General features: G+C 40.7%; 1 protein-coding gene across 1 annotated transcript; it reads left to right on the top strand.

Moving 5' to 3' along the window:
• LOC109236043 (early nodulin-75-like) lies at positions 925-2,318 on the top strand. Its single transcript, XM_019402274.1, has 3 exons — positions 925-1,363; positions 1,759-1,947; positions 2,119-2,318. Exons 1-3 carry the CDS (start codon positions 925-927, stop codon positions 2,316-2,318), a joined length of 828 nt encoding a protein of 275 aa, XP_019257819.1.

Below are 10,971 nucleotides of genomic sequence, written 5' to 3'. Positions count from 1 at the left end.
TTATATTTAAAGTCACAATTGTAGCATGACCGGGAACCACACTAGTGGATCTTGAGGGGTGCCTAACACCTTCCCCTCGAGATAATTTCAAGCCCTTACCCAACCTCTGGTTTCTAAATCAAATTCATTTTAGTGTCCTAATGAACTTAATCATTAGGTGGCGACTCTTCTAAATTGCAAACCCAATTCCCAAAAGGAAAAGAGTTATCCGCCCAAATGTCATAAACCCGATCTCGCGAGAAAAAGGGGGCATCGACAATCGTAAGCTTGAGTTTAGAATAGGTTATAGAACATTAAGTCTATAAAAAAATTTGCTTCTTTTATTTCTCTTTTTCATGAGAGCAGCCATTAAGGTAATAAAAAATAAAAGAAAAAAGAAAAAAGAAAATGAGAATGTTAGTTTGTTTACTTTATTCCCGATCTTCCCGAAGTACGCAAAGATCTGATTCATGCGGTGTCATGATACGTAGGCAACCTACATAGGGTTCGATCAAATCATTTTTATTTTATTAAAAGAAAAAGGAAAAAAGAAGGAAACAAAAAAAAAAGAAAAAAAGAAAAAAAGAGGTGAAATTATGGGATGTGAGAAATGAGAGGAAAGAAAAGAGTGATAACTAGAAGAAAAAAGAGGAAGGACAATGAGCAAGCCAAGAAGTGCCAGAAAAGAAAGAAAAGAAAAGATTGAAATAAACAAATTGGGATGATGCCAAGTGACCTTGTGACCCTCGAAGTCATTTTTGAATTGTTAATTGTTGCTAGGTGCATTGCACACAATGTGATATTTGCAATTGTTAAATGTCCCAACGCTAACGTGATTACCTCATTTTGTTCCTTTTTGTTATCTCCATTGAGCAGAAGGGTGGTTGGTTTGTGGTTCTTAAGGTAACTCATCCATACAACACAAGGTCAAAGAGCAAGGTAGCCATGACTAGCAAAGATATGGACACAAGAGTTGTTGACCCGTCGAGGGAGTTTGTGGAGTCGGAGTCTAAATTGAAAGGGGAGGTCCAAATGTTGAAACGGCAGATGGCAGAAAAGTATCAGTCTTGGATCAGGGGGCATCCTCCACCTTCATGCCCCACTAACTACACTGAAAAACCTGCAACTATCCCACCACTATCACCAATCCAGATTCCTAGTGCTGCTGATATCTCCCCAGAACCTTTTCACACTCTACCCGCCAAAACCACCTCATATCCTGCTCCTTTGGCCACTCATGCTCTTGTAGCTCCTCCTCCAGCTACTTTTCCTCGATCCTCTAACGAGACTGTGCTCAAAGTCCCCGATGCCCAACATTATGCTCCAGAACCAACTTTTAAAGTCTCGGATCCATATTCTCACACTCCTCATTTTGAGCCTCCCGGTGAAACTGAAAAGCCTGCTAAGTCAGTGGAGCAAGATGAGATATCCAGGAAGGTGAAAATCTTAGAGCGGTCTTTAAGAAACATGCAAGGGATAGGGAGCCAGATGAGTGTGGCATACAAAGAGTTGTGCTTGTTTCCTGATGTCCAACTGCCTGCTGGGTTTAAGATGCCAAAGTTTGATTTGTATGACGATCACAGAGATCCCGTGGCCCATTTGAGAGGTTACTACAGTAAGATGAGAGGCCCGGTGGGAAAGACAAATTATTGATGGCGTATTTCAGTTAGAGTCTGAGTGGGGCGGCTCTGGAGTGGTATACCCGCCAAGATGCTAACAGGTGGTACACGTGGGACGATATGGCTCAGGCCTTTGCCAGGCACTTTCAGTACAATATAGAAATTGTCCCGGATCGCATATCCCTCGCCAAGATGGAAAAGAAGCCTAATGAAAGCTTTAGGGAATACGAGCTCAGATGGAGAGAGCAAGCTGCCAGAGTCAATCCCCCGATGGAAGAAAAAGAGATGGTCGAGTACATTCTTCAAGCTCAAAAGCCAACTTACTTTGGGCATTTGATCACGGTTGTGGGTAGGCCTTTTAATGATGTGGTAAAAATGGGAGAAATGGTAGAAGATGGGCTGAAGTCTAGCAAGATCATGAGTTATTCTGCTTTAAAATCCACAACACAAGCAATTCAGAACGACACAGGAAGCTTGCTGGGTCAGAAGGAACATGATGATGTTGCCATGGTTGTCTCAGGATCACGACATGGTCCAACGAATCCGCCTCACCAATATACTCAGCCTCAACCCCAACCCCAAACCTATCCCCGAGCTCCACATCATCCACCTCAGTACTATCCTCCGAACAATGTCCGGTCATCTGTCCAACCACCGAGTCGCTCCTTATGGCGAGCGCCAGCACCGCATAATGCACTCTTGCCTTCACAACATTTTTGAGCACCCAACAACCTTAGAAAATAGGGGCAGGGAGGGGAACAAAGGCAAAGAAATAGTTTCACGCCAATCGGGGAGTCCTACACAAGCTTGTTTGAAAAGTTAAAGCATTCTGGCCTGATTGAGCCACTCCTCGGCTATACTCTAGACCCATATGCAAAAGGTTTTGATCCTACTGTACGATGCATGTACCACTCTAACGTCCAAGGTCATAGCATTGAAGATTGTCGTGCTTTGAAAAGGGAAATAGAAAGAATGATTCAAGAAGGGGTAATTGTGATTAAGGACAGTGACAGGGAGCATGCGAATCCTCTTGGGAACTTGCTGACTGTAGCTAATGATATTGAAGTTGGTATTGGTCTTGGCAATATTGATGTGGAACTCAGTGGCTAAGACGCTCCTCTCTTGGCTAGCTGGGGAGGAGTCTTGGTGGTTTATTTTGTTGTCATTTCTGTTGTCTGGGTTATTTTCAGGGTTGTAATCCGGATATTGTCTTGTGATTCAAACCCTTCTATCCTTTTATTTTGCCTAGTTTTTTTTTTCGTAGTAACTCGTTTAGTGTTGTCTAGGTTTGTTCCAGGGTTGTAACCCCAGTTTATTTTACTTCTTTTGTTGTTCAAACCCTTTCACCGGCTATCTAATGCAATTTCCTGTTTTCTATTATTTCTAGTCATTTTTTGTTTAGTTCTCTTTTTCTTTTATAGTTCTTTTCCTGCTGACTCTAGTGACATGACATGCATGCATAATTCTAAGCATGGTCTTAAAAGTTAGTCTAATCATGAAGCAATGAAACAATTTTGAAGATGATAGGGACACTTGAGGGAAATTAGTAAAGGCATTTTGAGATCACTTAAAGCCCGAATTGTGTGAAACTGGGGCAGATAGAACATAAAGAAGATACTTCGAAAGATGGTGCAAGGTTCTAAGCAATTGCATGAAAAGTTTCCTTTTGCTTTACTGGGTTATCGCAATACTGTTCGCACTTCAGTAGGTGCAACTCCTTACTTGTTGTTATATGGTACTGAAGCAGTGATACCGGCGGAGGTTGAGATTCCATCCCTTCGAGTTGTCGCTGAAGCAGAGATTGATGATGATGAGTGGGTCAAAACCTGGTTGGAGCAATTAATTCTGATTGATGAGAAAAGACTGGCGGCAGTATGTCATGGCCAGTTGTATCAAAAGAGAATGGCAAGGGCATACAACAAGAAGGTGCATCCCCGGAAATTTGAAGTGGGTCAGCTAGTACTGAAACGCGTCCTTCCACATCAAGCTGAAGCAAAAGGCAAGTTTGCCCCGAATTGGCAGGGGCCGTTCATAGTAACGAGAGTGTTGTCCAATGGTGCTTTGTATTTAGCAGATGTAGAGGGAAAATGTGTGGATATGGCTATCATTTCTGATGCAGTCAAGAGATATTATGTATGATTTCTTTGGTTTGTTTAAATTGTGTCCATTTGTACTTGGCATGTTTTGAAGATTGAAATGACGACGACATTTTATTCTGCTATCTAAACACTTTATCCATTGTTACCCCTTAGAGCCTTAATTGCTTTCTTTCATACCCCTCTTTTGGAATCAGTAGCAAAGATCAGAAACACAGATACAGAAGATAAAGAGAGAGAGAGAGAGAAAATGAAAAAGAGAGAAGAGACAAAGAGAATAAAGAGAAAAATGAAAAAAAAAGAGAGAAGAAAAAAAAAGAAAAAGAAAAAGAGAGAAAGAAAAGAAAAGAGAGAGAAAGAAGAAAAGGAAAAGAGAAAAGTACAAAAAAACAAAGCAAATCCTATGTCATGAACTACGCTCGACCTGATTCCTTTTAAGGATACGTAGGCAGCCTCACGGTTCGGTCCGATCAAAATAAAAAGTCCCCAAGCAAAGAAACTGGGGCAGAAGTTGTGGTTGTTGTAAGAGATCTGATTTCAAAAGTTATAATTTTGAGCCCTTTTAAGCTGTTTTTGAGCCTTTATGATACCCTTTCTTTCTAATCCTATCCAAAAGCCTACATTATGGTCCAAAGAAAGACCTTCCGATCAATATTTGAGTAGTGCCAAGTCAAGCAAGTTAGAGGTATGATTCACATCAGGGGAAACACTCCATTCTACACAAGGAAAATAAAAATGAGAGAGTCTTATCGGTAAAAACCTTCACAGGCACTATAAGGCGACGGTAAGTTGAGAGAAAGAACAAAATGAGAGAGGCTTGATGGTGGAAACCCTTCGGGCACTACAAGTCGAATAAGGACCGTGAATAAGATGGGATAATCAGAGCATTGAAGCCCAGTTTCATGGCAAAGAGGTACAACAAGAGTTGAACATTAGATTTGCTTGACATATTAGGCCACTTAATCCAAAAGTGCATGTCATGGTCATTAGAGTTGGTATCCACATCTGATAAGTTTCTACTTTGTAATTTTCTTGTTAGGTATCATCTCTTTCCATTGTCCTTTACTCTGTTCCTTTTGTTTTGTTTACTTCCTCTTCATGAGTCTGTTTGGTCGGAACAAGTGAGAAATGACATCAAAATTTGCTACCAGCTTTCCAATTGCACAAAAAGGAATCTGGCTAGCACATCAAAGTGGCACGCGTCAGGAAATAATAACAAGCTCACTGAGTTGGTAACAATCAACGTGTTTTGGGATTCATGTGAAGTACAAAGGTTCGGTAAATGTCAATTCATGAGCAAAATGCAACAGATAGAGGATGTTGGGTTTGAATGGATCAGAGGTATTTTCTGTGATAAGGGTGACAGAGAAAGTGGTTAGTCAATAAACAAGCAAGGTCTTTCGAGTTGAAATCAAAGTTATCGTGGGAATTGAAGGAGCAATCGCCCTCAAAGTCAAGGCCACAAATCAACCACCATGTTTAAACTCACAAGTTTCTTTGTCTGAAATAAGGATGAAAGCTATGTTCATATCAAAGCTTGGAAGCTTGAATTTTTTAGGTGTAATGCCCCAATTCTTCTTTTGCAAAGGCTATTGAGAAGATCACACATCACCCCTAGGAGAAACACTTCTTAGTCTGGGTTTTCAAGTTATATTTTGTTGTAGGATACGCACTTCCTAAATTGAAATTTTTGCCCTTAGGAGACGCACTTCCTACTTTGGATCATATGAGTTTTAGTCACAGAAGTTTTCACCCTTAGGAGACGCACTTCCTATTCTTGGTCATTTATATTCACCCCTAGGAGACGCACGTCCTAGTTGGAGTCATTGAAATTTTACCCGTTATGAGGCGCTTCCTAGTAGGGGTCTTTCAGATTATACTTGTTAGAAGACACACTTCCTAGTTTTGGTCATTTAAATTCATTTCTAGGAGACGCACTTCCTAGTTTGGTTCATTCAAGTTTCACCCCTAGGAGACACACTTCCTAGTCTGGGTTTTTCAGGTTATATTTTTGTTTTAGGAGACGCACTTCCTAAATTGAGAGTTCATTCATGGGAGACGCACTTCCTAGTTTGAGTCATTGAAGTTTCGCCCCTAGGAGATGCACTTCCTAGTCTGGGTCTTTCAAGTTATATTTCATTTTAGGAGATGCACTTCCTAAATTTAGATTTTATCTCTAGGAGACGCACTTCCTAGTTTGGGTCATTTAAGTTCATTCATAGGAGACGAACTTCCTAGCTTGAGTCATTGAAGTTTCACCCCTAGGATATGCACTTCCTAGTCTGGGTCTTTCAGGTTATATTTTTGCTTTAGGAGACGCACTTCCTGAATGGATAGTTCATTCCTAGGAGACGCACTTCCTAGTTTGGAGTCACTGAAGTTTCACCCTTAGGAGACGCACTTCCTAGTCTGGATCTTTCAGGATACACTTTCAGGAGACGCACTTCCTAAATTGAGATTTCACCCCTAGGAGACGCACTTTCTAGTTTGTGTCATTTAAGTTCGGCCCTAAGAAACTCACTTCCTAGTTTGGTTCATTCAAGTTTCACCCACAGGAGACACACTGCCTAGTCCGGGTCTTTCAAGATGATATGTTCTTTTAGGAGACGCACTTCCGAAATTGAGATTTCATCCCTAGGAGACGCACTTCCCAGTTTGGGTCATTTAGGTTTTATTTTTAGCAGACGCATTTGCTAGTCAAAGTTTCATGGTTTTACTCATAAGAGACGCACTTCCTAGTCTAGTCTTTAGTTTACTCTCATCATTGCATCAATTGTATAAGTGGTTTAAAATTTCGCTAACAACTCACAAATCTTCCTAGTGCAAACTGGGGCAGAAAAATTTTCTTCGTTTTATTTGTTTTGATTGCAGGCACCCACATGAAAAACAAGGGAACATAGAAAGTTCAGCAATCAGGCGCCCACCTGGAGAACAAGGGAAGACAGTTCAAGTTTCAAGGGAAAGCAGTTTCGAAGGAAGACAGTTCAAGTTCAGCAATCAGGCGCCCACCTGGAGAACAAGGGAAGATAGTTCAAGTTTCAAGGGAAAGCAGTTTCGAAGGAAGACAGTTCAAGTTCAGCAATCAGGCGCCCACCTGGAGAACAAGGGAAGACAGTTCAAGTTTCAAGGGAAAGTAGTTTCGAAAGAAGACAGTTCAAGTTCGGCAATCAGGCGCCCACCTGGAAAATAAGGGAAGTCGTTTCAGAATTCAATTCAAGTTAGAAGTAGCAAAAGCTCGCGGCAAAAAGGCGAGTCAACAGTCCGAGATGATCAACGAAAGTAATCTTAGTCCAGAATAAAAAAGAAAAAACAAAAAAAAAGAAAAGAAAAGGGAAGTGAATCCAAAATACAGAAGCTGAGACAAGAGGTGGATTGCTCAAGACATGACTGAAGTCACAAGCATGGTGTGTCCGATTTTGATCCGAAAAGCTGAAGAAGAATGAACTAGCACCTGCAGCTAGCAAGCATCAAGGTTCAAATCTAAAGTCTGCATGAAGGACCATTCAAGACTCAAAATCAAGCTTCAGAAGACTTATAGATAGGAATCTTGTAACTCATAGTTGACAGGCTTAGTTTCCTTTTCTTTTCTTGTTTTGATTTTGATGTAGTAATAGGACCGCGGACCAGAACCTCAACGGAACGGCACCTCGACCGGCTCTCCACCTCAGTATACTCTATCACCTCATTCACTTCTGAACTACACGTGGCCTGATTCCTTTATAGCCAAGGATATGTATGCAACTCAGATACCAGGGCTCGGTCACATTCTCCTTTCTCTTAGTTGTTGGTCTCCTTAAATAAGGGTCGGGTCAAAAAACTTGTCTAGTCGTTCTTTGTATGAAAATACTTCATGTTTCCAGTCAAAGAGGGGCAGCTGTAGACATGTGATTTTTGACCCTCCCCAAGATTTTATATATTTCAGCATGTAAATATTTAGTTTTGGCCTAATATCGATATATCAATTAGTTTTGACTCTTTTACTTTATTTTATCAAAAAAAAATTACAAAAATATTTCTTCTTTTTAGTGGCTTTTAGTTTATATACTTTTTCGTAAAGCAAAAAATACAAAAAAATAGTACGTTATTTTTATTTTAATATGATATTTGAAAATACAAAAAAATAGGTTTGTTTTAACGATTAGTCTTATCTTAATAGTTATTTTACTTAAGTAGGATTAATTGGTTAATGAGGTCGTATTTTTAGTCTTGTTCACGGAGAAAAAAAATTTGGGCTCAAACAACCCATTGTTAGACCTAATTTTTGGACCTAGCCCATAACAACCCAAGCCCAATACCCTAAAATCCTAATAAAACTATACAAAGACCTAGATCCCTAGAAAAAGCAATCCGCCGTTTTTCTTCTTAAAAAATCAAAGAAAAAACCAAAAAATAAAGGACCCCTAACCTAGAATAAATGGGCGGCATAACTCAAAACAGAAGGGATCTGCAGCAGACCCCTAAATCCTAGACCCCCCCCCCCCTAGTCGTCTTCTTCATTGGAAAAACTCCAAGACATATACACACAAGGAAGCAGTCGTTCCACACACACAAACACCCCATTCCAGCTGTAGACCCTTCTTCTTCACTCGCCGGAAAACGAACCAACAGCCACCACTCCACCGCCATCTTCTCCACACGCACACACAGCCATATACAGAGAGGAGAGTGACTGCTCACCCAAAAATCTTTCTCTGTCTCTTGGAGTCACTGCTGCTGCGTCGCTGTCGTCTATGGCGAGGTGACCGGCAACGACCTTTCTCCTTCTTCAATTTTCATTGTCACCGTCGTTCGCCGGCGACTAGCTACGACCAAAACGACCTCATTTCTTGCTTTCCCTCACTCTGTTTCGCTGTTGAACAGTCCGACAACAGATCTGGTCGGACTTCCATTATCGGCGACCATCATCCTTGTTCCAAATAAGTCCAGAAACCATCGCTGAAGCCAAGCAACAAAAGAAGTTTTTTTTTTTGTTTATGTTTTAGTATGAATTTCGGACTTTGGTTTTTCAAACAATGGAGTTCGATTGAGGTGTTACCGTTCGAATTTATCATACCAGGGGCTGGATTCATCGAGGTTGGGATCAATATTTCTTTTGTTTTGGTTTGCTGATTTTTGAGATCTTATTTCATTATACATGGCAGAAAATTGCAGCAGTAGAGGTCCGTTTCTAACTTTCTTCTTCAATGTTTCTTGTAATATTCCTGTGAATGAATTGATAAAGATGGTTATCTTCTGTGCATTGAAATCTTATCTTGGTGTGCAATTTGGTAAAATTAGATATGTGATTAGCGAGCGTACATGCTATATTGTGTTTGAGGAAAGTCGTTTGAATTAATACAGTGAGTCAGCAAGAACGTGAATTAATCGAGGTTTTAATTTCTTTAATCGCTTTGGTTGATCTACTATAATTGAATGTTTTACCTCAATTTAATGGGATGCATTGGTTTAGCAGAACTTTTAATAACATTTGGCCACGAGCTTTGTCATTAAATGAGTGGGAATTTGAGTCTATTGGGCCACAAGCTTGATGTTAAATGAAAGAAAATTGGATTGTATCACTATATTCTTTTAATTAGTCATAAGAGCATGTTAGGCCGCGAACCTTTAGGCACGTAATTAAATCATCACAACTACGGGTACGGTTCCCGTGACGTAGTCGTGATACCTAATTTCAAATTAGTTTTAAATATGAACATCCGTAGTTCGCTTTAGTTGAGTACAAATCTTTTTCTTTAAATAAGTTGAGGTGTGCCATACAATCACCTAGTCTATGGCCCTCACATCGATATCTTAATTAGTGTAGAAAATGCCTTGAAATCTCGTAGTTTGCTTTAGGCGCGTTAACTGAATAAATTGTCATAGCTATGGGTACAGTTCCCGTGATGTGGTTGTGACACTTAATTTCTAAAAATTCAGGGGTACATTTATGTGACCCGGCCACATTAATCTTGTTAATAAAATGAACATGTTATATATCGTGGGTACGGTTCCCGTGACATGATTCACAATGTGTAACTAAATAATTAGTCATAACAATTGGATCATTAAAAGCGGTTTAAAAGAATAGAAATGCACATAGGTTTCAAAGATGTTTTAAAATCAAATAAATAGGCCAATAATAACAGTTGAGCGACCGTGCTGAAACCACGGAACCCGGGAATGCCTAATACCTTCTCCCGGGTTAACAGAATTCTTTACCCGGATTTTTGTGTTTCGCGGACTGTAAAACATAGTCAATACTTCCTCGATTCGAGATTTTAAATCGGTGACTTGGGACACCATAAATTATCCCAAAAGGCGACTCTGAATAATAAATAAATAATCTCGTTTCGATTGTCACTTCAATTGGAAAAACTCCCTTACACTCCTTCTGGGGGTGGAAAAAGAGGTGTGACAGCGACCAATTATTATACTCTTGCCATGTGTACTGGTATCCGAGCCCAAAGGTGGTACCATGATTTTTTCAGCTGTTTCGGTTTAGTGATACCTTGGAGGTTCTTTCCCAACCCTTTGGCGGGTTCATATACAGACCAGGCCAATATGCTTTCTATTTTACCACTCCACCATTTATCCTTCTCGACGGTGTTAACCCGTTCAATGTGGTGATAGGTTTCCCCTCCTAGCCTTCTTCTATGTCCAATGGCCGGGATGGTTTGACTGGTGTAGATGGGGTTACTTCCATCTCCGTGGATGATCACTTCCTGACGGTTCCATTCGAATTTCACGGCTTGATGTAGTGTGGAAGGTACGGCCCCAGCGGCATGGATCCATGGTCGGCCCAACAGAAGATTATATGAGGCCGGTATGTCGAGCACCTGAAACTCAACGTCAAACCAAGTTGGCCCCATTTGTAAGCAAAGGTTGATTTCCCCGATTGTGGCCCTTTGGGACCCAGCGAAAGCTTTCACGTTCATGCTTTACCCGTATTTCATGGAAACCTTTGTCCAACCTTTTCAGAGTGTCCAACGGACAAATATTTAGGCTTGAACCTCCGTCGACCAGGACCCTGACAATGAACTTGTCTTCAAATTGCACCGTAATATGCAATGCTCGATTGTGATTCAATCCCTCAGGCGGCAGCTCATCTTCGTGGAAGATGATCTTATGACTTTCCAGTACTTCCCAACCATGTTGGCCATTTCTCCGCCAGTGATGTTATTGGGTACATAAGCCTCGCTCAGCACTTTCATTAAAGCGTTCTTGTGTGCCTCTGAATTTTGCAACAGTGACAGGATAGATATCTGAGTAGGGATTTTATTCAGATGGTCAACATCGGA

This window comes from Nicotiana attenuata, chromosome 12 (assembly GCF_001879085.1).
Source record: "Nicotiana attenuata strain UT chromosome 12, NIATTr2, whole genome shotgun sequence".
Classification (NCBI taxonomy): domain Eukaryota; kingdom Viridiplantae; phylum Streptophyta; class Magnoliopsida; order Solanales; family Solanaceae; genus Nicotiana; species Nicotiana attenuata.
The sequence above is the reverse complement of the archived record's forward strand: the minus strand, read 5'-3'. Positions and strand labels throughout refer to the sequence as shown.

Coding starts and splice junctions, on each gene's coding strand:
- LOC109236043 (XM_019402274.1), top strand. CDS start 925: ATGACTAGCAAAGATATGGACACAAGAGTTGTTGACCCGTCGAGGGAG. Junction 1,364..1,758: donor TCCTCATTTTGAGCCTCCCG/GTGAAACTGAAA, acceptor AGTACAATATAG/AAATTGTCCCGGATCGCATA. Junction 1,948..2,118: donor GCATTTGATCACGGTTGTGG/GTAGGCCTTTTA, acceptor TGGTTGTCTCAG/GATCACGACATGGTCCAACG.